General features: G+C 39.7%; 1 protein-coding gene across 13 annotated transcripts in view; it reads right to left on the minus strand.

The window, feature by feature from the left end:
• Positions 1–26,894, minus strand: part of LOC123767335 (protein nervous wreck) — a 103,076-nt gene that overhangs the window by 4,257 nt on the left and 71,925 nt on the right. For 2 of the 13 annotated variants that reach the window (XM_069312960.1, XM_069312967.1), the window contains exons 17-27: positions 26,025–26,084; positions 23,261–23,426; positions 22,109–22,320; positions 18,160–18,337; positions 17,636–17,799; positions 16,906–16,977; positions 13,599–13,670; positions 12,637–12,708; positions 7,355–7,435; positions 3,374–3,514; positions 186–551 (exon numbers count right to left, since the gene is read on the minus strand). In XM_069312960.1, coding sequence (XP_069169061.1) covers positions 186–551; positions 3,374–3,514; positions 7,355–7,435; positions 12,637–12,708; positions 13,599–13,670; positions 16,906–16,977; positions 17,636–17,799; positions 18,160–18,337; positions 22,109–22,320; positions 23,261–23,426; positions 26,025–26,084 — 1,584 coding nt within the window. The remainder of the gene's footprint in view (positions 1–185; positions 552–3,373; positions 3,515–7,354; positions 7,436–12,636; positions 12,709–13,598; positions 13,671–16,905; positions 16,978–17,635; positions 17,800–18,159; positions 18,338–22,108; positions 22,321–23,260; positions 23,427–26,024; positions 26,085–26,894) is intronic. The other 11 variants (XM_069312961.1, XM_069312962.1, XM_069312963.1 and 8 more) reach the window with 11 other exon arrangements.

Consider the following 26,894-nt stretch of genomic DNA (forward strand, 5'->3'; position numbering starts at 1 on the left):
GCCATGACACCTCATCTGCCACACTACCCAGTAGACTTCCAGGTGAACGGTGCTTGATGGCATGCTACGTACAACAAAATAATCATGCAAGTTCTAGTCTAATGCACGCCAAGTTTCTCGTTCTCTAATGCATTACTAAGTTTTAACTAGAGGCAGACTAGCTGTGCCACCTTATGTTCCTTCACCTGCTCTGCCACCTCTAGAGGCTCCTCCACTTTAGGTGGTGGCGGTGGAGTAGGTTTTGATGGTTCCTCCACTATAGGTGGAGTAGGTTCTGATGGTTCCTCCACTATCAGGGGAGGAGGTGCTGGTGTTTCCTCCACTATTGGTGGAGAAGGTGCTGAAGGTTCCTCCAGTTTTGGTGGAGTAGGTTCTGATGGTTCCTCCACTATCAGGGGAGTAGGTTCTGATGGTTCCTCCACTATCAGGGGAGTAGGTTCTGATGGTTCCTCCACTATCAGGGGAGTAGGTTCTGATGGTTCCTCCACTATCAGGGGAGTAGATTCTGGAGGCTTTTCGCCAGGAGGAAAGTGGTCAGAGCCTTCACACTCCTACATACACCCGCCAGTGGGCCACCAGTCAAAAGGAAGGACAAGAGTGAGGCGAAATTTTTTTAATTTGAGAGAGTATCAGGAACTAATGCTGAAGAAAGTACCAAGTTAAAATGTTAAAGACAGTATCAGATCAAATATTGAGAAGAATTAAATGCTGAAATTAGATTTAAGATTAAATGTTGAAAATAAAATTTAAAAAGAGATTGAGGCAAATTTCAAAGCCAGACACTCAAAGCAGATCAAAGATAAAATGTTCAAGAGAGCAACAAAATTGTTAACATTCTGTTCAGAGATAACGTAAGTAAATGAATAAAACAGAAGCAAGGTTATATAGCAATTTTAAGTACTTGAGAATATATATCAAGTGGTATTTAAGACTGAGAATGAATGGTTAGATCAGAGCTGTAAGAAAAAGTTATTTTTAAATTCTGAAAACAACACAAGGTTAAGAATGCAAGAAAAACACACCTGATGGTAGGATATTGAAGCAAGAAATCCTAACTAATAGTAAGATATTGAAGCAAGAAAGTCTAGTCAATGGTAGGATATTGAAGTAAGAAAGCTTTGCTGATGGCACGATATTGAAGCAAGGTAGCCTAGCTGACGGTTAGAGTGAAACACGAAGGCCTAGCTGATGGAAAGCTATTGAAGTAGGAACGCCTAACTAATGGTTAAATATTAAAGCAAGAAAGCCTAGGTGATGGTAAAAGATTGAAGCTAGAAAATCTAGCTGATGGTAAGATATTGAAGCAAGAAAGCCTAGTTGATGGTATGATGTTGAAGCAAGAAATCCTAACTAGGCTAGATAATGAAGCAGGAAAGCCTCACTGATGGGTAAATATTAAAACAAGAAAGTCTAGCTGATGGTTGGATATTGAAACAAGAATAGCTAATGGTTATATCGGCGAATCAATACTCAGTTTGGGGTAGAAGCTGAAACGACAAAACCCCGCCAGCAGCGAGGATAAATTAAACATCCTCTCTCTCATCCATCTACACTATCAGCCATAATTGACCCAACCCGTCTTCATAAACAAAGGCCAAACGTCATTCCATGCACCCGCCAAATCCCCTGTTTATGAATGGAAAATGGTTTACATACGGCTCACAATTGATGACGTTCGAACACTTCCGGAACAAGTGCTTCACTGATGACTTTTGTTCAAACCACAACGATATTAATGCTTCACCCACGTACTACAAATACAAATAATCGCCAATGGAACCTAAACACCTAACCTAACCAATGCCTAAATATGCACAATATCCTAATATAAAATAATATTAATTTATATTTGAGAAAATTCCTATTTTGAATGAACAGCATGTTAAAATTGATGAATGCGTCTTTGGGGTCGACCACTGGATGGAATGGACTTGACCACTACTAGCATCACCCATTACTCATCCTTCCAAGCAACGATTACTCACATCAATGAAATCACAATGGCATGATATATCAATGAAAATCATTTTGAGGCAATGGAGTGACTTTAATGTTTTTTGTATTACTCATAAATAACACAGCATTTACCCATCCCTTTAATAAGCCATCACTCACTTTACTCATCCTGGTGGACCTTACGCACTTCTTTCACCGCACCCATCAATGATATCACCCTTCACTGACATCACCATTCACTGATACAATCATCAGTGGCATCACCATTCACTGACATAATATCAATGACATCACCCTTCATGTACACAATCATCACTTATGAATGACATCACCCTTCACTGACACAATCATCAGTGACATCACCATTCACTGACATAATCATCAGTGACATCACCCTTCATGTACACAATCATCACTATAGACCTAACAATCAAATTAGTCAAACGAGACTAAGTTTGACAAAGACTAACAAATGACAGACTAATATGAGTTACTCAGCGCCTTTTCATTATCCCTGTCAGTATCTTTACATTGACTGGAAAACTGAAAGAAATAAGTAAACAAATATAAAAATTAAAATGCCATGAAGGGTATTAGATTAAATAAATGAATCTTCTAAAATCTATCTGGAAAGATGGTGCAACGATCACAAAAACACTAATCCAGTTATGTGGAAAACCCACATTTGAAGAATTAGAGAACGCTGGATGCATTTTCGGCTCAATTCACCTTCATCAGAGCAAGATAGTCATCTATATCTTCGAAATTATATATATATAATGCCACGTGGAGTATTTTGATGCTTGTCCTCATAAGATCTTCCTTAAATTCGGTGTGAGAACGATCTTGCTAGGAAGTGCTTATCGACAATGTGAGAAATATCTTGTGAAGACGCTGTTATCCACACCATGAGAAAGATCTTGTGAGGGAGATTTCATCAAGATGTTTACTTAAGCTATCTATCCATTGCATGAGGCTACAGAGACTGGAAGACTCAATAATACGCGCATAGCTTTGCAATAGGGTAGGAGGTGGAAATTTAGTTGGCAAATGTTGGAGAAACGACGTTGATTCAACTATGAATCAACGTCGATAACGTAGATTCAACGTTACTTGATCATGTATTGGTCTCTGGGGAAGTACGGGACCTGGGAAATTGTAAGTGCTATTGACACACACAGAAATACAGTATAGCTATGACAGAGCTGTTTGAGGACCTAGGAGTCTGAAGATCGAGGCAGCAAATGAGTCTGGTTAAGCAGCAAGATAATCTAAATGGGTGGCCAGAAATTTTGCAATTGAAAATGTAATGTTATGTGATGGATAATACTATGGCCAGAATAAGAATGGTAGGTTGAGTCAAAAAGAGATATTGATACACTGGACGCAAGAGGAAAACATTCAGCCATATCTTCACCTGAGGTGGAGCAGAGAAGACTGGGAGCTCCACCACCTGTTCCTCCACAGGCCCCATCACCTGTCCCTCCACCTGCTCCACCACCTGTCCCTTCACCTGATCCACCACCTGCTCCAGCTTCGAGCACTCCACCTCACCCACCTGAACTCGGACAGTGTTAGAGAGATCATGTCAGGATACTATTAGAAAAATCACTTTGTAATAGGAAGAAAAACACACCACCTTTGCTAGAATGAGAAAGAGTATACTAAATAAGAAAAATATTATTATTATAAAGAAAAAAATATTTGTTTATGTTTGTATTGAAAAGATAATTCATATAAGGCAGAAAGAGATGTACTTTGGTGAGTGAAAGGCAGAAAGGTATGTATTCCGGGGAGTGAAAGGAAGTCGTGAGAAGTACCCAGCTTGAGAATCGACCCGAGAATGAGTGTAGGTTTTCTTATTATAACCTTCAAAATACTCAGTGTTGACCCAACAGTCCCAAAATATGACTTAACAACGTCTGGGATCCCTCGTGAACGACAGATCAGGAATACCAACAAAAAATTAATATGCAAAAATCTGGCCATGTCTTACAGAGTATTACTCTGTAAGACATGGCTAATGGTCTAATGCTTTGTTTGTTCATTGGTCAGGAAGTTCTCACCAAATTGATTGGGAGAGGGCTTCTTTAATAATGAATTGTAAGGCATTTTCAATAGAAACATTATTGAATCTGCTTTAATAGAGATTAAAAAATCATGTAATTTGAACATTATTAGTGGTTTGTATAATTTAGATCCATTTTTGATTGATCAGTTAAAGGGCGATTTGAGTGGGATCATTGATACACATTTATCTCATTAATACCTTATTAATACCCCCCTTATCTCATTAAAGACATTGTTTCTCACCTCACCTTATTCCTGCCTATATATCCACACCACTGAATTGTAAATCCATCCTTCCGAAGATGTATTATGAAATACGAAAGTACTTAAGGAAATTCCTGTCTTAATCTTTCCTTCGTAGTCTCACATTGTTTTAAATACATATATATACACTGAGAGGTGTACTCCATATACACTGAGATTTACTTTTAGTTACTTTAGTCTTGGACTATGTTTTGGGCTGAAGTATACTTGTAGGTTGGTTAGTATGCTATTGATGTAACCTTAATAACCCTTATGTGGTTGATACACAACAAGATCACAATAGTTTTAACATTATTACAACTTTGTTACAATGTTGCTATAATTTTTTTTTTACACATTTGTCACAACTTTCAGAGAACTGAGAAAATCATTTGCAACAATGTGGTGATTTGAACCAGGATTCTAGTGACTGATGCTTGCCTTACCAACTCGGCCACAATAATAAATAAATAAATAAATAATAATAAATGTTTATTTAGGTAAGGTACATACAAGAAGTTTTTACAAAGATTGGTGGACTTATAGATAGAGCTAGTACATACAATGCCTAAAGCCACTATTACGCAAAGCGTTTCGGGCATGAACTTTTTCGGGCAATAGGACAAAACTTGTTCAACCTTGAACGCTACTGAATCCACTGGGAAGATCTGGAGGCCTCAGCTGCTGCCACAACCAGGTTTTCTTTTATCAATATCCCTCCAACACTCTGGCCTGTTGGTGATGGTGTCCTCCACCACACGGCCCTCCTTCTGAACACAAAGAAATCACAATGGTATGATATATCAGTGAGGAAATAATTTAGAATAATGCGGTAACCTTCCCGGTGGATTCAGTAGAGTTTGAATATAGTTTTGTCCTATCTTGGCTGAGTTGGTTAAGGCAAGCTTCTGGGAGTCACTAGAACAATAGTTCAAGTCACCATATTGCTCCAAATGATTTTCTCATTGATATATCATACCATTGTGATTTCTTTTGCTTTTTTTTCAGTTGTTACGACTTTGGTACACCTTTGTTACAATGTTGTCACAGCAACTTTGTGACAACATTGTTACAATGTTCATATAACTTTGTTGCAGCATTGTTACAACTTTGTTGCCGTATTTTTACAACGTTGTAACAATATAAAAAATATATCAAATGTGATATTTTCTGTTTTGTGATTACAAAACACAAAACATGTTTTGTGTTTACTGGGGTAAAGGTTTAACCCAACACCAAACCAAAAACCCATGTGATGTCAGTTAATCTCCCGGGAAGCACAAATCTTTTCCAAAATATTCTACAATGTTGTCAAATGATCGTGAGATAGTACAGCAGAGGGTTGCAGATGTGACAACACTGCAGCAACCAAATCAAACAATGGTGCAAAAACGTTGCAGAAATGTTTTAGTTAGAGAAGAAACCCCATTTTGGACCCAAAGAGCATAACTAACTTTCTGGGCAAGGAATAGTGCTGTTAAATCTTCATGTTGTGAATGTTCGTTTTCATGAATTATGTTTTTTTTATAATTTTATAAACAGCAAGTACAAATATGGTTCTCTTGAGCGTGTGTAATAGTGCAATTTTGTTTATTTTATTGAACTATGACAGTTATTAATCTCAACACAATCTTGCAGACAATCCTAGACATTAATCTCAACACAGTCTTCCGGACAATCCTAGACACTAATCTCAACTCAATCTTCCAGACAATCCTAGTCATTAATCTCAACACAGTCTTCCAGACAATCCTAGACACTAATTTGAACTCAATCTTCCAGACAATCCTAGTCATTACTCTCAACACAGTCTTCCGGACAATCCTAGACACTAATCTCAACTCAATCTTCCAGACAATCCTAGACATTAATCTCAACACAGTCTTCCAGACAATCCTAGACACTAATCTCAACTCAATCTTCCAGACAATCCTAGACACTAATCTCAACTCAATCTTCCAGACAATCCTAGTCAACTCAATCTTCCAGACAATCCTAGTCATTACTCTCAACACAATCTTCCTACCACTGTAATCATTACCTCATCACTAATGTTAGTACCAGAATAAGACTCATGCAAATTGACTGAGAATTAATTTTGTTGTTGACATGCCATACTTTAATATTAACAAGAATGTCAGGAACCATTATGTTTATGTGAAGAGCATCAAGAGTTGTTAAATCACAATAGCATAATATATCAATGAGAAAACTTGAAGCAACATGATGGAATTGAACTCGGATTTCTGGTCACCTAGGAAACGTGTGGTCAGTTTGTCCTTCCTCCCCCATTGCTTCACCATTTTCTCAAGAGTTTTTACTTCTGAATGAACTCGACGTTGAGAGAAGATTATAGTTTGGGGATTAGACAAATGACGTGCTAATGAGTGACTGTCTCCTTCATGACTATCTCTACACACCATTTGCTTGCTGTGTTTATGACAAAAATTATGTAAATTTCTAAACGAATTTAATTCAACCTGTCTAAAATATATTTTAATAGACTGTTTATTTTGTATCTTTAAAGTCAATTCAATCTCATGTTTATTCCAAGCATATATAAGGGGTTTAGGAGCTGACTAAATAAGCTATATATTATTAATCATATGAAGCGTTTATATCAGGGAGTTCATTCACTACTGTAGAGGTAACATCCAAGCTTACAGAGAAGGTAGGATTCTCACAGGTGCTGGCGGGGCTTGGGTTTACGAGTTGCCCAGAGCCAAACAACAAAGCCACACCACACTGGCACCACCCATCTAACAGTACCAGCGTGTGTGTGTGTGTGTGTTGTGTAGGTCCACTTGCTGGTTTTATCTTGAATATGTGGCAGGGATACACATCACAGGTGTATGTGTGTGTGTGTGTGTGTTGTGTAGGTCCACTTGCTGGTTTTATCTTGAATATGTGGCAGGGATACACATCACAGGTGTATGTGTGTGTGTGTGTGTGTGTGTTGTGTAGGTCCACTTGCTGGTTTTATCTTGAATATGTGGCAGGGATACACATCACAGGTGTATGTGTGTGTATATTTTGCAGGGGATGGGGGGAGGGGAGGGAGGGAATTAGCTGTGAAAGTGATCACCTGTTTGGGAGGTTCTGGGAGAGGTGGGGACTCTGGAGGCTCGCACACCTCCACTACGTGTGCCCGCAGGAGGTCACTTCCCTGAGTGTGGAGAGAGTTGAAGCGAAAATAATATATGGAAAATAATAAAATAATGAAAAAGGGATACCTGCAAAAGAGGTTATTGAATAATAAAACAGTAAATGAATTGATAACAGAACTTTTCTTTTGCATAGCATAGGTTGTGATTTTTTAACACTGCTGTTTTTCAAAGAACAAATGTAAATACGAAAATCGCCTCCTTAAAAATTTAGATCTCTGTTGTTTTTATATTATTACTTATAAGGAGAAAATCGCCTTAGTTGTCGGTAAACAAATCTTAATCATTCCTATCCCATACAGACACAACAAACAAGAAATGTCCGAAGAGAAACCAACTGTGAATTGTACCAGGTCAACATACACACACACACACACACTGACAAAAAGCCTCTGACACAGTACCGCACAGGAGACTGCTATTAAAACTTGAGTGGCAAGCAGGAGTAAGTGGAAAAGCCCTAGTTTGGGAAAAGAATTACTTAACAGGCAGGAGCCAGAGAATAACAGTTAGGGGCGAGAAATCAGACTGGCGATCCATAATGACTGGAGTACCTCAAAGATTGGTGCTGGGACCTGTTCTATTTTTAATACATGTGAATGACATGTCTACAAGAGTTGAGTCTTATATGTCGATGTCTGCAGATGACGCTAAATTGATGAGACGAGCTGTGACAGATGAGGATTGTAGTATACTCCAAGAGGACTTGAACAAGTTGCAGAGGTGGTCAGAGAAATGGCTACTGGAGTTCAACACGAGCAAGTGTCAAGTTATGGAAATAGGACAAGGTGACAGGAGACAAAAGAGTCAGTACACAATAACAATAAAGGGAAACTACCTTCCTGTGACAATTTGAAAAAGGGACTTGGGAGTGGATGTAATACCAAATTTAACTCCTGAGGCACATAAATCGGATAAAAACAGGAGCATACTCTATTCTAGCAAAAATTAGAACCTTGTTCAGAAACCTAAGTAAGGCAGCATTCAGAGCATTTTACACTGCCTACGTGAAACCAGTCTTAGAGTATGCAGCCGCATCATGGAGTCCCCCACCTAAGAAACACATTAGGAAGTTGGAAACAGTTACAAAATTTGTGATGAGGATAGTCCCGAATGGGATATGAAGAGCGACTGAAGGAACTAAACCTGACAACGTTAGAAAAAAGGAGGGGGCGGGGAGATATCATAGCAGCATACAAAATACTTTGGGAGATTGGCAGAGTGAAAATAAACAAAATGTTTACATGGAATGCTAACAGAACAAGGGGACATGGGTGGAAGCTGGAAATTCAGATGAGTCACAGAGATGTTAGAAAGTTTTCTTTTAGCGTGAGAGTAGTGGGGAAATGGAATGAACTAAAGGAGCACATTGTGGAAGCAAACACTATTCATAGCTTTAAAACTAGGCATGATAGAGAAGTAGGACAGGAGTCATTGCTTTAAACAACCGAAGGAGGCTAGAAAGGCGGGATCCAAGGGCCAATGCTTGATCCTGCAGGCACAAATAAGTGAGTACAAATAGGGGAGTACACATAGCTACAGAGAAATCTGTACACCAGTTGATTGACAGTTGAGAGGCAAGACCAAAGAGCCGAAGCTCAACCCCTACAAGCACAACTAGTTGAGTACAACTAGGTGATTACAGCTGCTGGAAGAAGGCAAATGTCATGCCTATCTACAGAAAGGAGACAAGAGTAGAGGCACTTAACTTCAGACCTGTGTCGATAACAAGCATCCCTTGCAAAGTACTTAAAAGAATTATAAGGTTAAGACTAGTTGCACACCTAGAAAGAATTTGGTTTATAAATACTCAACAACATGGCTTTAGAGAAGGAAAATGATGCTTGACGAACCTGGAGTTTTATGATAAGGTAACGAAAATAAGGCAAGACAGAGAAGGATGGGCAGATTGCATATTTTTGGATTGCGAAAAAACCCTTGATACAGTACCACACACAGAAGGCTACTATACAAACTTGAGAAGCAGGCGGGAGTAGCCGGAAACTCTATACCTAACAGGTGTTAGAGTGATAGTAGGGGCAAGGAGTCTGACTGGCGTAGAGTAACAAGTGGGGTGCCTCAGGGATCGGTGCTGGGACCAATTCTATTCCTCACTATGTAAATGACTTGACTGCAGGAGTTAAGTCTTTTATGTTGATGTTTGCAGATGATGCAAAACTAATAAGGATGGGTCGAGACAGATAAGGATTGTAAGATTCTCCAGGATGACTTGAACAGGTTGCAGAACTGGTCCAGAAATGGTTGCTGGAGTTCAATACTAACAAGTGCAAGGTCATGAAAATGGGAACAGGAGTCAGGAGACCGAAAGGCCAATACACGATGAAGGGAAACTACCTCCCTATTACTAGAGAAAAAGACCTAGGAGTAAACATAACACCAAACCTAACTCGTGAGGCTCATAAAATAGAATAACGTCAGCTGTATACTCTGGCAAAAGTCCGAACATCATTCAGAAACTTGAATAAGGAGGATTTTAGATCACTACATACCACCTATGTGAGGCCTGTCTTAGAGTATAGCTCCCCATCGTGGAGCCCCCATATAAAAAAACACATAACGAAACCAGAAAAGGTGCAGAAGTTTGCAACGAGACTCGTTCCAGAGCTGCGAGGGATGAGGTGCGAAGACAGACTGAAGGAACTAAACCTGACCACGTTAGAAAGGAGGAGGGAGACATGGTACAGATATATAAAATACTTAGAGGGCTTGACAAGGTGGAAACATGAAATGTTTACAATGAATATCAATAGAACAAAGGGACACTGATGAAAGCTTGAGACTCAGATGTGTCAGAGATATTAGAATTTTTTTTTAGCATAAGGTTAGTGAGTAAATGGAATGACCTAAAGGAGCAGATTGTAAAGGATAACTCAATTCATAACTTTAAAAGCAGGTATGATACGAAAATAGGAGTCATTGCAATAGACAAGCAACGGCTAGAAAAGCGGGTCCAAGAGCTAGAGCTTGATCCTGAAGACACAAATACGTAAGTACAAATAGGTGAGTACACACACACATACACACATTGAACTGAAACTGGAAAGTATTCATAAAATTGTAAAGAGCATTTACAAAAGTCAGTACAGTATACAAAATTTGTGTTCAAAAGCAATGAAATTTTACAAGAAAATAATAACTACTTAACCAACTGAGACAAAAACAGTAACAATAATTAATATAACATTGGAAAGAAATTAGTAGAAATTGAAATAACAAGATAAATAGTTAGAGAAAGGCACAGAAACAGAGTAGAAGAGAAAATAAAGAGTAATGCAAAAATCAAACATGAAAGTCTTACTAAGCAACAGATTTAACCCACCACAAACGCTGAATATTTCTAATTAACTGGCAATTGCTCAGTGTAAAAACAACTGAAGATAAGATTAAGAGAACATATGACAAAATAATATAGAAGTAATTTATAATTTACATTAAACATCAGGGCTGAATAAGTCACACATAATACCACCTTTAAAGTACACATTATGTAAGAAATAATTACAAAATAAAAATGTTAGGAAAGCTTGCATCAAGGCAAAGAGGCATAACATTACAAATTAAAATCTGTAATTATAAACACAAACATGATTTTATAATTACACCAAACTTGACAATGTAAACTGGAAAAAGAAAATCAATTGTAAGCTTTCAGAGGTCAGACAGTGGAGATATATAAGGTCTTTCCGTATGATATCAGCCTATAAAGACAGATATCATACATGGTAATGTCACAGCAAATACTTGGACCATACAATATGAGTGTCAATACAGAGGATTTGGATTCTGATATTTTCATATTACTTCATATATAATAGTTGACCTTTGAAAGCTCACAAAATAAGTAACATGGGGCCCACTAGGAGGAACAATAGCAAACGATCCGTTCTGGCAGATATATTTAACGAAGAAAGCATGGAATTGGAGAGCAGCAATTATATCTAAATTGATCAATGTTTATTTTTTCTAATGAAAATCAATCTCTAGGGAAAAAAATTAAGACGAAAGTCAAAACTAATTAATAACACGAGCAAAGATTAGAGGCAAGAGTCGCATACGGGGATTAAGGTCACCACAAGAGGCTCAAGGTCATTGCTAGAGGGGTCAAAACTATCAATAAAAGGTCAAGGTCATCACTAGAGGGCTATGGTTATCACTAGAGGGGTCAAAGTCCTCACTACAAGGTCAAGGCCATCACTAGATTCAAGGTCATCACTAGGGGTGAAGGCCATCCCTAGAGGGTCATCACAAAAAGGTCAAAGGCCATCACAATGTCAGGGGGCAACACTAGAGGGTCAAGGCCGGACAAAAGGGTCAAGAACATCACTAGAGGATCAAGGTCATTATGATGAACAAGGACGTCACTAGGGAAAAGGACATCACTGTGTAAAGGACATCAATGGGAAAAGGACATCACTGTGTAAAGGACATCACTGGGTAAAGGACATCACTGGGTAAAGGACATCACTGGGTACAGGACATCACTGGGTAAAGGACATCAGTGGGAAAAAGGACATCAGTGGGAAAAAGGACATCACTGGGTATAGGACATCACTACCGGTAAGGCTGTGAGCAGATTGGCTCATTAGGACTGAATGAAGTGAGTAGCATTACATGTTTAAGATTTGTGAGGGTTGAGGTTTTTAAGAGATAATACTTAAAAAATCCGGCAAACAAAACATTCTAAGATGCTCCAGAGAAAACTGTGATAGACAACAGACGGCGTGGATCAGCCTTTTAGAAAAATGGCAATTTTTTCGACCAAATCCAATATCTCAAGGCCGTATTTCAGTATCTGTGCTCGGGATTTTAGACACGAGAAAATAAAGCACTGTCAATAGCTTGCATGTCTACTTGTACACATATCAGAACGATTTTAGGCAACAATTTTCATTGTGCAAATAATGTCGAATTTAAGCCAAATTTCTCTAGCTCGTCATCCGATGTCTAGTTTTAGCACTAATGAAAAATAGAATAGAGAAGAGTGTTTGAATTACAGAATCCATACAAACAGCAGATCTAAGTGAAATTTCACAGTATATTATTAGTAGCATGAAATCCAAATCTCTATAAAGCAGCACACGGCAACTCTAGCCATGCTCCCTCTCTCTGTCTCTCGCTCTCTCTAAATATATATTATATATTTATATATAACTGGCATAAGTTTCTGGACCAGATGGTTCACCTCTTCAAGAGAGTCGGGAGTGTTGGTGGCCTCTGGGTCCACTTCGTCGAGCCAGGGCTCGAGATCAACACCCTGGATTGCATCAAGGAAAAGCCAAGAGTAAATAAGTACCACAAGAAAAATTCATTGGAGAAAACCTGCTTTTTTCAAAATTTTATTTGATAATCTGTAAAAATCAGTTAGGAATAAAACAAACTTGTAGACACGTGATAATTTTGATTAGAGGCAATTATTACTGGATTATAGAACAGGCTTGGGAAAGCTACTCCTAAGTTTCATGTTGAGTACTATGAGATTTACACTAAAGAGATTGGGTAACTTCAAGACGGCAAGAATCTAAAGATTTTAGCTACTTCACCGATATATTTCACTCGTGCGTACAGATGCCAACCAGGAGCTATCAATAGCCTCCGTTTAAATGCAATCTATTGATTCAATTTCAAATACTTTTTAATTTCCATACAATAGATGTGGCTAAATGCATCAAATGGATACCCATCTACAGAAAAAAATGTATCATAGATCTACTTCAAAAGATAATTTTGGTCCACAATTTTAACAGTAGCCTAATCTTAGAGCTCAAGGAACCTCATATGCGAATGCTATATTTATAAACATATCCCATCCCCAAATTATTTTTTGAGGACTTGGTGAGGATAGTGTGATACTGGGGGCCAGATTCACGAAGCAGATACGCAAGTACTTACGAAGGTGTACATCTTTCCTCAATCTTTGACGGCTTTGGTTACATTTATTAAACAGTTTACACGCATGAAAACTACCCAATCAACTGTTGTTATTGTTATATACAGTGTAAACACCTGGTGCTTTGGAGTTCATTAACTGTTTAATAATTGTCAACAAAGCCACCAATGATTGAGAAAAGATGGACAGGTTCGTAAGTACTTGCGTAACTGCTTCGTGAATCTGGCCGTCACTAGCCTGCTCTAGCAAGAAGTCACCTCCACATTATCTGTAGGAGTGGTGGAGGCTGAGGGGTCCCACTCACTCCGCTCCACGTCACCCTCTCCGTCCTATAGCCCGACCCATCATGCAAGTAGGAGAAACACACACAAAATAAAAAAATAAAACATTCATTAGGGGTATGTGACCCAAAGGAAGGGCACTACCTGCTGCACCACCCAGTACTGAAAAATCCAGCTACTACTCCAATAAGGATAGTATGTGTAATATACCCAAAGTGTATTGTTATTTTGAGGCCCTTCTCGTTCCCTGATCATTTTGCCAATTTGTTTCTCCCACAAAGTGGGAGAGTGGTTTGGGGGGGGGGGAGGGGGGGAACCCTCATATATATAAATATGTACTAATTTTGAATGAACTCTACATTTAACTAGGTTGGCAATTAACCCAGACGCCTTCAAATAAATAATGGATGTATCCTACTTCAGTTGTATCTAGGGGGAGGTTATGTGAGCTGTGTTTTGATCATTATTTGTTATCGTATCACTGTCAACTTCCACACTAGTAATATAATATTTTCCTGAACGAGGTTTGAAAATGGGATGGAGTTTATTTAATGTATTTAATTTATAACTTACACAAAGGCGCGTATAAATGCAAATGTTAACTATATATATATATATATATATATATATATATATATATATATATATATATATATATATATATATATATATATATATATATATATACACCATGTTTACACTGTACCAAAACAAATGTTTGGTATAATGTAAACACAAGTGTCCAGTACAGTGTAAACAAATGGCTGGTACAGTGTAAACACAAGTGTCCGGTACAGTGTAAACACAAGTGTCCGGTACAGTGTAAACACAAGTGTCCAGTACAGTGTAAACACAAGTGTCCAGTACAGTGTAAACACAAGTGTCCGGTACAGTGTAAACACAAGTGTCCGGTACAGTGTAAACACAAGTGTCCGGTACAGTGTAAACGCAAGTGTCCAGTACAGTGTAAACGCAAGTGTCCAGTACAGTGTAAACACAAGTGTCTGGTACAGTGTAAACACAAGTGTCTAGACAGTGTAAATTGTAAACAAGTGTCTAGTAGACAGTGTAAACACTCATGGAAGCTCCTAATACCACTCATAACAATGTCTGGTACACATTTATCAATTCACACATCCTATATACCAGCTTAAAAATCTTTAATTCAATTAATGTATCTGGAAAAAGGTCAAATTTATATATGTATTTCTGTGGGGAGCCCCGTCGGCTCCCTAAAGCTATCCGAGCTGATATGTGCTATGTCAGTTTGGGGTCATCAGTCACAGAAGTTTTTATCCCTACCGGGAACCACGAGCCAGAACCTGGTCTTCTCAGAGAGGTGCAGGGAGCATTGCCTACGAGCATTACATTTAAAGTATGTCATAATTGCTATCGATCAGGGAAGGGCCCAAAAAGCCAGGAGAATCAAAACAGACCACTGTCTGGTTAACCTGTGCAATCTACATCCTAAAATATAAAAATAACTCCTCTAAAAAGAAACCCAACAAGCAACACTTTATGCAACTAACACTCTCGTTCGTTAGTGCTACCTCCTCCCTCCCCAACCCCCTCCGCCTTCCCGTAGGGAAGGGAAGCCGGCTCAACAGAGCAGGCAGCCCATCACTCCAGTTCTTGAACTGATATGCTGGTGGTCAGATCATTCACCTTTGGCCTCACGTTCCTGTTCTGGATTTTTGCTCTGTGTGGCTGTTCCAGCTGTGTGTGTGTGTGTGTGTGTGGTGTTTTGGCCAGGTGTCTTAGTGATCAACAGCAGCATGCACCTAGGGTGACGTTCCCTAGGTGCTCCGTGAGTACTGCCTTTGTGTATCAGGGTTATCTTCGCCGAGACGTTTTGCTGGAAAGTCCTCAAATCACTCCCCGTTTAAGGACTTCGTCACTTGATGTTGTCTTCGCCCCTTGGGGTACATCAGGGGGTCATGGACTTTCCGTTTTGCATCGGGTAGGGGATGGATATTGGCTGCGTGGAGCGCACTGTGACTGGCACAGCCAGCTTTACTTTCTAGAGGGAATTATTTTGATCTTTTAGGATGTAGATTGCACAGGTTAATCAGACAGTGGTCTGTTTTGATTCGCATACCTTTCTGGGTCCTTACCCGGTCGATGGGAATTATGACATACTTTAAATGTAAAGTGCTCATATGCCATTGCTCCCTGCACCTCTCTGAGGGGGCCAGGTTCTGGCTCGTGGTTCCCGGTAGGGATAAAAACTTCTGTGACTGATGAACCCAAACTAACATAGCACATATCAACTCGGGTATTTGCTGGGATAGTTTTAGCTCGGATAGCTTTAGGGAGCCGACGGAGCTCACCCAGAAAATGGCGTTTCATTACATTCAACGCTGGTTTTTTGTCATATCATTTGACAATGTTAAAAATTTAAATACTTTTCCAAAAGCAAAATCTAGTTTTTAAATGAAATAAGTGACCCACATGCAGGGGAGATGACGGATACATTGGACCTCGATTCAGCGAATGATGCTCTGGAAAGAAGAATATTGTTTACCAAGCGCTGGCGCGTGCTCCATGTGACGTGAGGTGTAATCCCAGCGAACAGACAAATGTAACCATAACAGTGTGGCAACCTTGGTATGTTGCTGCACACATCTGCTATCATTTCCTTAACGTGTATTGAGAATGACTTACAAAACATAAATCTACTATTAACTTTCTATTATTAACAATGTCTGAGAAAATAAAAACATTACATTATCTACTATATTCCTGCATATTATATGACTTCAAACACAATTACTGGCTGTCTGTAGGTCTCTCCGGGTCATCTTGATAACTTTACAGATTTTCCCTACATAATTAAGTTAAATTATAATTTGGATACATCATAATTGTCATTAACAAGTTTCAAACTTAAATAATACTGCTCATGTTCACTCATTAGTCTTTAAGAATTTGTGCAGTCATGACAAAAGTAATATGTATGAAATAGTCACTTACATGCGATCTGCAAGAGCATCAAGAACAAAATTCTGTAATACTGTAATAGACCTAAGCTTAATGCCCGGACAGACGAACGGATGAGCCTATTGCCACCCTACTGATGGAGTCTCACTAGAGTGAAAAGTCTCACTAGAGTGAAAAGTCTCACTAGAGTGAAAAGTCTCACTATTAGCTGAGATTTTCACTGCTAGTGGAGAGGCTCGCTACTGGCCGAGGCCAACTACTGATGAAGGACTATAACTACCCATGCTCTACTAGACATTGCAAGGAGGACGGGTCTATATCCTACAGGAGTCACAAACTTCACCTCTTCATCGACGTCAGGAGAGGTGGTAGTCGACGGCTCTTTCTCTTCCCTGTGGGTCGTCTGGTCACCAGCCTGCAGGGTTCCAGGGGAGGGCAGTGGTGGGTGAATCGTCAAGACGAGGGTTAAACTCTACTACATGGGGCGCTCAAGGATTGTGATCGATGGGGGGACTCGACTAGAAAAGTACCTACATTAAAATTAGGTGAGGGAGGAAATAGACTACAGCTAGTTAGTTCCATGTTGGAAAAAAATCAGTTTTAAATAGAAACAGCAAAGGAGTGATAATAGTTGCAGAGGGAGGGGGGGGGGGTAGATGAAATATTTACAAGAAGAAAGTAGAATATTGAACAGACATGAACAACGTGCTGGCAGAAGTGTTCCGGGCATGACATAATCTAATCTGTGATGCACAAGTTACTATGAGAGACATCATTAACAAGTGACAAGAATAATTCACAGACTCAAGGTTGAGGTGTGTGGCAGTCTTCAAACCTTGAGTTTTACCCTACAGTGTCTCAGTCTCTTAACTTTAGGCCTATTATTTCTCACCTTTAGGCTATGAATTTAATTTTAGGCCTCTGAGCCTTATTTGAAGCTACTGAATCTTCTTCTCGAGGCCTGAGTCTCTCACCTCAAACCTTCGAGTCTCTCACCTCCATCCTTTGAGATTCCTGTCCAGTGTCTCACCTGCAGCCTGTGAGTCTCCCATCTCTAGTTCTGAGTCTCTCACCTCCTGGTTGGAGACGTCGGGACTGGAGACAAGTTCAGCGTACTGGTGATCCTTCTCGGTCGTCTCGCTGTCGGGGGAGGAGCTGAACTGTCGGGAGTACTGCTGTTGTTGCGTTCCACTCAGCTCCAACTCGAAGTTAGGAGGCTCGTAGTTGGATGGTGTTGCTAAAGTATAGGCGCACAGGATTAACGTTTTTCTAGCTGGATCAAAGCTTATGATCTGTAAGCAATCAAATTTGATTTTAAAATATTTTGCACACAAGATACGTGATTGATAAAACAAATGGTTTGGATATAAGTTTCTATACCAAACACTCGCTCTTTAATACTAATTAAAAAATTTGAAGGTAAGGTAAGGTAATTATGAGAAGAAAGTGCTCAGCCAGTATGACTTAAACAGTTCTCTGAAGGAATATGAGGATAAGGAGATGGGATACGGAGACAGAGCTGGGATATGAGAACAGAGTGAAGGGACACTGCCCAACCACTGTATGGAAACAAGAAAATGGGAGAGGACGACCTCACCTTCGGCGTCATTCGTCTGCTCCTGCTCTTCATCCTCTTCAGCTGTCTCCAGCACCGGCGTTGGCTGCGTGATGATGACCCTCTCTGGAGGCAGGAGGAAGCCCGGCACCTCAGGTGGGGTGTGAGGGGGCGGCGTGGTGCACGGCGACGCCCCAGAGATGGCCTGGAACGTGAACACCTGGAGAGTGCACGGGAGGGGACAGTTGCTGATGAGGCTGCTTCCCTCCTGACAGTGGTGACGGAGCTTGTGAGGGGAGGGAACCCCTGGTCTTGGTGAGGAGCTGGGATGAGGTAGAGGGAGTGAAGGAGGGGAAACCTGATCTTGGGGAGGAGCTGGGATATGGTATGGAATCCAGAAAAATATAAGGAAATTTGACAAAAAACGAATTTAGGAGAATGGGGGTCACATTTTGTGACAGTGCGAGGATAGGGTGTAATTACGAGGATTGTGTGAGAATGGGGTATAAGTGCAAGGTAGGATATAAGTGAAAGGATAGAATGCCAGTGCAAGGATTGGGTGACAGTGGAAGGATTGGGTGACAGTGGAAGGATTGGGTGACAGTGCAAGGATTGGGTGACAGTGGAAGGATTGGGTGACAGTGGAAGGATTGGGTGGCAGTGGAAGGATTGGGTGACAGTGGAAGGATTGGGTGACAGTGCAAGGATTGGGTGACAGTGCAAGGATTGGGTGACAGTGCAAGGGTTAGGTGACAGTGCAAGGATACGGTTTCAGTGAGGACCGGGTGACATTGCAAGGATAGTGACAGTGTGGGGATAGGGTGACAATGTAAGGGTAAGATGACAGTGTGAGGATAGGGTGTCTGTAAGTATAGGCCATAAGTGCGAGGATAAGATGACTACAGGGATAGGGACAACAGTACCAGGATAGGGTGAGAGTGCAAGATAGAGTGAGAGTGCAGGATAGGGTGAGAGTGCAGACTAGTTAGGAATTGGCACAGGAAAAAATAAGGATATGTAAACAAAAAATACTAGTTGAGCTTCTAGCAAATAGTGATTAGGTTATAACAACTTAGCAGGAAAAGGTAATTGAATGGAATGACTACGGAGAGAGACACGAGGACAAGGAGAAACCAAGACACCATCAGGAACTGGGTTCTTTTGGGTTGTTTAAGGGAAGACAACTCGGCTCCCTCCCTGAGAACTAATGGAGATGACATGCACACGTACATAGAGCCACCAAGGACAGGAACAACACATGCAAATGCTGCCTCAATTCATGTATAAGCTTTCTTGAGCATTGGGGGGCATTGATGCAAGATGAACTGGATGTAATATATGCATTAAAGCATAGCTGAGGCATGCACAGAATGTAATGAGCAAGAGGATACGGTTGAGGGATGCACGAGGGGCGTTAACAACAGATTGGTAAATCCACAAGCTCTAGGTAATACACAAGGAATTTGAAGGTGATGATTGGACATAGAGCCATGAGGGATTGTGTTTGGAAATTGCTAAACTTATATTACAATAAAATGCTTTAAAGTTTGAAGGGTGAGCAGGGAAACATGAGAGATACACATTAACATGTTAATGTTAATTAACATTAGCATGAGTTAAAAGATGGCCCAATGAAGATGCCCAGCACAATCTTAAGATGAAAAGTTGTTTGTTAAGGACATGAACACAGGGAACAAGACATACTCAAGTGGTGACATTCCAACATATCTTAAGCCATAGAATCTGTGCATTGAAGATACTTCTCTTCTATAATTCATATACAGTATATTATTGGTTCTTTTTCCTGAATAAAACAAAATCTTTGCAAATGAGTTTTACACGTATTGGAATTGTTTAATATTGAGTAGTGAATCTGGGCTGACAGCCTGTAAGACTCAGTGCAGTCAGGACGGCTTTATATACCGCCACTTTTAAACTAAGAGGCTGGAAAGGAAATGGTGAGACTGATGCAGTTTTTGCAACAAATGCACAATGTGTGTGTGTGTGTGTGTGTGTGTGTGTGTGTGTGTGTGTGTGTGTGTGTGTGTGTGTACTCACCTATTTGTACTCACCTATTTGTGCTTGCAGGATCGAGCATTGACTCTTGGATCCCGCCTTTCCAGCTATCGGTTGTTTACAGCAATGACTCCTGTCCCATTTCCCTATCATACCTAGTTTTAAAAGTATGAATAGTATTTGCTTCCACAACCTGTTCCCCAAGTGCATTCCATTTTTCCACTACTCTCACGCTAAAAGAAAACTTCCTAACATCTCTGTGACTCATCTGAGTTTCCAGTTTCCACCCATGTCCCCTCGTTCTGTTATTATTACGTGTGAACATTTCATCTATTTCCACTTTGTCAATTCCCCACACACAATTGTGTGTGTTTGTGTGTGTGTGTGTGTGTGTGTGTGTGTGTGTGTGTGTGTGTGTGTGTGTGTGTGTGTGTGTGTGTGTGTGTGTGTGTGTTTACTAGTTGTGTTTTGCGGGGGTTGAGCTTTGCTCTTTCGGCCCGCCTCTCAACTGTCAATCAACTGTTTACTAACTACATTTTTTTTTTTCCCACACACCACACACACACACCCCAGGAAGCAGCCCGTGACAGCTGACTAACTCACAGGTACCTATTTACTGCTAGGTAACAGGGGCACTTAGGGTGAAAGAAACTTTGCCCATTTGTTTCTGCCTCGTTCGGGAATCGAACCAGCGCCACAGAATTTCGAGTCCTGCGCGCTATCCACCAGGCTACGAGGCCCCATAAATTCTGTGTGTGTGTGTGCGTGTGTGTGTGTGTGTGTGTGTGTGTTTGTGTATGTATACAGTAATACAGATATATATATATATATATATATATATATATATATATATATATATATATATATATATATATATATATATATATATATATATATATATATATAATGGTAACAAGCAGCTGAGAAACAGCAGAAGAAACACTGAACAATATATTCCACTTAGAATAATCAATTACCGAAGGCACAGCCCAAATATATATACATACCATATACAGAAACAATAATCAGCCTGTTTGAAAGCAAAAACAATGATTCTGTCCTTGGTAAACAAGAGAATATCCCACGGCTATGTTGAAGCAGTACATACATATGACATCAATTGAAGCAGTATTTATGGCATCAATCTACGAATCTTCAGGAATTCTCATTGACTCAAATCTGGCAAACATGCAAAGATGTAACAGTCAAAAGATTCACGTCTAAGAATATCATCAATTTGCGAAGAACATGATTTGGCATGCAACATCAAAATGCAGAACAGCAGCACCATCATCCTTATCATCATTATCATCATCATTATCATCAGCAACAGCAACAGCATCAGCAAGAACAAAAACAAACTATATCAGCAACAACAACAACAAGAACATCAACAACAACAACAAACAACATTGGCAACAACGACAGATTTCATCAACAATTAACAACAACACATATCAGCAATTAACAACAAAAGCAAAGACCACCACCACCAACAAATAATAAATCAAGTTCTTTTAAATCGACAACCTCCATCAAGGGATAATCAAGGGATAACTTAGAACACAAGAATGCAGCAGAAAGAACCCTGTTTAATGCCAGCTGCAAACGAACCAGTAAATAAGTACCCTGGGAATCAGGGCAACTGTTGTGGGTTGCATCCTGGGGGAACTTTGAGTCTCTAGCTTAAGGAGACCTTGACGAGTCAAACATAAAGAACCCATATGATAAAAAAGGTCCACACGGGAACGGAACAAAACATGAACTGAAGCAGACAACGAGCAAAAGGGTAAAGATATCTCTGCTTAAGGAGACCTTGACGAGTCAAACATAAAGAACCTATATGATAAAAAAGATCCACACGGGAACTGAACAAAACATGAATAGAACCAGACAACGAGCAAAAGGGTAAGGATATCTCATGCCTCATTGCAATGAGAAGTTCCTGAAACATGACTGCAGATGCATGACTTACATCAGGGGTGAGTGGTTCACCATCCGAGCGACACTCCTCGACGACCAGTGAAGGGAAGAGTCCAAGCTGACCATCCACCTCGCCCTCCCACCACCCGTCGTCAACGTCGTGGACAGACCGCTTGAGAATCCTGATGATCTGTCCCTCGGAGAAGGAGATCTCTTCGGGACACGTAGCCTCGTAGTCGTACATGGCCCGGCAGTGCTCCACAACTGTAACAGTGATTCATTTTAGCATTCACTGTTGATTTGGTGTTGGGATTAAAGCCTATCGAGTTCTGGAGGATTTTGTTTAAAGTCACCATAATAACATGCTAATCAACTAGCAAGTTTGGTGTTGGGTTTAAGGTTTATCAACCTCTGGAGGGTTTTCAAAAGCCACCACAATAACGCTTCGTCCAGCAAGTTTTGTTGATGATGTTTGAGACTTGACCTATCAACCTCTGGAGGGCTGTTAAGGCCACTGCTGAAGCCTATAACTAACCAGCGAGAATACTGTTGTAAAAAACATATTGAATTCTCTCAGTTTATACACAAATGATGACATGAATACAGGTGCCAAACATGTTTGACATTCCTGTATATGAATAATAACAGTAGTGTACACGCCTGTTAAACGTATTGCTATGTATGATTTTGATATACAGTACAATTCTGTATTAAAATGTTTTATTTATTTATAGTAGCCTACAAAATGCAATTACTTATATATACATAGGGTTAAATGTGATAATTGTAATATTTATAAAACAAAATTTATCATTACTAATTATATATCATGACAAAAATTACAAAAATATTAAACTGAACTGCAAAATTACATAAAAAATACATTAAAAACTGAAGAAATACAGCAGATAAATGAATCTATAGTTATCATTTTAATATATTATGCAGTTTACTGTAATAAGAAATGTTCTTAGTATGGTGTTCGAATTTGTTTTAAAGGAATGTTGGTGACATCATTTTATATCTTGACATCTCCATCTGTCTTCTCTCCCACCTGCCATGTTCGCCTCAATAACCTGTAATTTTTCTCACAATCATCTATCCCCTCTCCCTCCTTCCCTCTTCATCATTCCATCTATCTTCCCACCTTCTCTCTATCCCCTCTCTCACCTGCCATCTATTTCCCCTCACACCGGGTACTAACGTGAAAGATGGTCAGCATCTACAGGCAGAGAGAGTCTTGGGAGAGCAGCCTTGTGGTCATCCCCTCCTGCTGCTGCTGCTGCTGCTGGAGGTGGTGGTGGTGGGGGCGGTAGGTCGTCAGGAGGCTCACATGAGTACTCTTCTCCTCCCTTATACTCCTCTCCACCCTGCAGGAGGTCATAAATTGGCTCAGATTAAGTTAAACTTAGGTTTCTGTTAATTTATAGCATGGCTTAGTGTCCAGCCCGCCCTGCTAAGGGCGGGCTGGACATATATGTTTCTTACAACGTCAAGAAACATATAGTCTTGAAACTATACATGAAACGTCTTGAAACTATATAAAAAACTTCTTGAAACATATATGTTTCTTGTAACGTCAAGAAACAGTCATGCTAAAGTGACCATTATTCTAACCTACCAGAGGACCCCAAAACATAAAATGGGACAGTATGTCAATTTCGCGAGCCACTACCGTCTTCTAGTATGACGAGTTTTGGCTATAGTAAATTATATGTCAAAAGGCGACGTCCTATTAGGAGGACGGGTCAGCTTCAGTTCAAGTTATGTTGCTGTCAAGAGTTAGTTATACTAGACTTAAGATGTTGTCAGGTTCAGTAATACTTATGGGATGTTGTCAGGTTCAGTTAACCTTTGGTTGCTGTCAAGTTTAGTTAGAGCTTGTGTTAGTTTGGGTTAAAACTTATTCAGGTCCAGATATAACTTTAGTCAACTTGGGTTGCAAATTACTGCAGCTCGAGTAATAACTAACGAGGCTAGACTTGGGCTAAAACTTGGATTCATAAATGAAGTAAATATATATAAAAAGAAAAGTGAAACAATAAGTAATTACCAATAAAACAGGTGAAACAAAAGTAATTATTAGAAAAAATGGTGAAATAATTAAAAACAAAATGTAATATATTATTCACAGTCAAAGGGGCAGTCATTCGTGTTCTTATGTCTGTCAGTTATGTGTGCTATTCGTTCATAATGCAGTGGAATCAAGAATAACAATTATTACTACTATTCTTGGCACATATTTATATTATAGGTTTAATGTAAGAAATGTAGGGATATAATTGATCTAGTTCAGTCAGGATAGAAGCTGTACAATCTTTTCGGCTTGGTGCCTTCTTTTGATAATTTCTTACAAGGATCGAAGCTGTTTACAGTTATTCTAACCAACAGCCGCTAGATCACTACACACAGAAATCACAATAGCGTGATTAAGCGAATTCACAATAGCGAATTAAGGCAGCGTCTGAGATGCTCTCGGACGCAGGTTCGAATCCTCGTCACGGTTCTTGTGCATTTGTTCAGCAGCTAGATCGATTCTGCAGCTGAGCTGATCTTACCGTGTGTGCTTGAAAATGCTGTGCTTCTGGTGCAACGCAGAGAGACAACACAGCCACAGGGAAACACAGACAAGGAAGATACAGATACACACACACACATACAGCCATAATACTATACATGGTAGACACAGTGTCATATATTTACAATTGTTTTAATTTATTGAGCCTAATACCTAACTAGTCCACAATAGTTATTTCAGGGGTTTACAAAATTAGTAGAATTGATTAGGCCTACTGAACCACAATAGGTTTCATCAAGAAAAAGTCATTAATAAATTAGTGGTAAGTAAAAAGCAACTAAACTCAATAAATTAGTTAAAAATTAGCAATTTTTTCATATTTGTTAAGAGGATAACATGATATAAGCTTGCCACTACAAGTTTGTTATAAGGCGATAAGCCACTCACCGTAGGAAGGAAGTATACGAAGCTAAACATATGCGCAGAAGTATAACATACTAAACATATGCAGAGAAAGCCAAGAGCTCAACAACAGTTGATGGTGAAAATGGATACAATACATGAATTATACCAAAGCAGGTAGGGACCAGAGTATACCAAGGCAGGCAGGGAAGAGAGTATACCAAAGCGGTTAGGGAGCAGAGTATACCAAAGTAGGTAGAAGCCACGGTATGCCAAGGCAGACTGATCAGATTCGGTCAAATGAGGACCCTGAGAATCCATTCTAAGAAGAGGCAGAAAACAGGTTTAATCACTACCTATACATAACAGGAATCTGAAATATTAGAAACAAGTATAAACTGTATTACCCAACAGGTAGGGGGGGGGAAGGAAGAGGGATTAGCAGTCTAAGAAGCCAGGCCAGGAAGAAAAGGCTCAAATGAACTGAACCTTTAGATAATTCACTATAGGCAAGGCTCTCCAAAACTTGGGCTAAAGGAATATTGCTGAAATTTAGATCCAAATATCTCCCGTTTCATTTTTTAATCTGGATTTTCCCGAGCAGTGTATAATATGTGAAGCAGATTTTACATCTAAAATGATGTGTTTACAGCATGGAAGTTATAGTGAAGAGGTGTGACTAATTAATTAAGAGCTCAGGGACAAGTGTCATTAGTGCAGGCAACCACAGGTGCGCATCTCTCAGTTTAGCCTGTTCTCAACTAAGCTTGATCTGAGCATAGGCTCATCTGAGTTAAACTTCATCACAATTAAGTTTGATCTGAACTAAGTTTGATCTGAGCCCAGCATGATCCGAGCTAAGCTTTGTCAAAAAGCCTAGCTTAAATCGGAACCATTAGCATCTGGCCGACCTCAGTTTGATGCGAGCTTAACATCGTCCAAGCTGAGTCTGATCCAAGCCAAGCTTGAAGCGTGTAAAATGCTGTGCACACACAAGCTATCAAACTGTGAGGGGTGAGGGGGGGTATAGCGGTGATGTGGTGCCCACCTCGAAACTGTAATCCAGGGAGGAGAAAGACACAGGAGCTGCCAACTCCTCCTCCTCCGTCTTGGTGGGAAGACAGTGGAACTCAGCTGAGGTCATTCACATACACTCTTACACAGGCTATATATACCCCCAGCGGGCAAAACATGCTCGAGTAACGTTCAATAAATATTGAATCAACATTGAATCATCATTAAATTAACACTGAATCAACATTAAGTCAATGTTTAACGTTATTTGCCGTGATCTGCCCTAGAAGGGGTGGAGGGAGGAGCAAGGAGTCCATGTGCAAACCGTTACGAAGCTTCGAATCCCATTATTTTATTTATGTTCAATTTACAACATGTTAAAGAAAGTAACTCATTTTTTTTATTTAACAACAAAATTATACACATCCTGTATGTACAGTATATTGCATTTTTGTTACCTATATGTGAAATATAAATTAATTTTTCTTTAATTTTACAAATAAAACTGATTCGAGGCTTCGTGAAGCTTTCATATGGACAGCCTGAAGAGGCCGTCCATGGACCAACATACTTATGAATGAGCTATAGTCATACAAACATTACAGTAATTAAAAAATCATGAATACATCAGAGAACTTATGACCTAAGATTGCACTTGTAAACATTATTACCACTGGTAAAACATATATTTTAATTACATAAATAATAAATTATTCAGGAAGCTTGTGAATGAATGAGATAGGTAACTTATGAATGAATGATACAGGGAACTTATGAATGAGCAGAGGAATGTATGAATCAATGAGACAAGGAAATTATCAATGAATAAGACAGGGAACTCATCAATAAATGTGACATGGCACTTATGTATGAATGAGACAGAGAATGTACGAATGGATGAGAC

This window comes from Procambarus clarkii, chromosome 74 (assembly GCF_040958095.1).
Source record: "Procambarus clarkii isolate CNS0578487 chromosome 74, FALCON_Pclarkii_2.0, whole genome shotgun sequence".
Classification (NCBI taxonomy): Eukaryota; Metazoa; Arthropoda; class Malacostraca; order Decapoda; family Cambaridae; genus Procambarus; species Procambarus clarkii.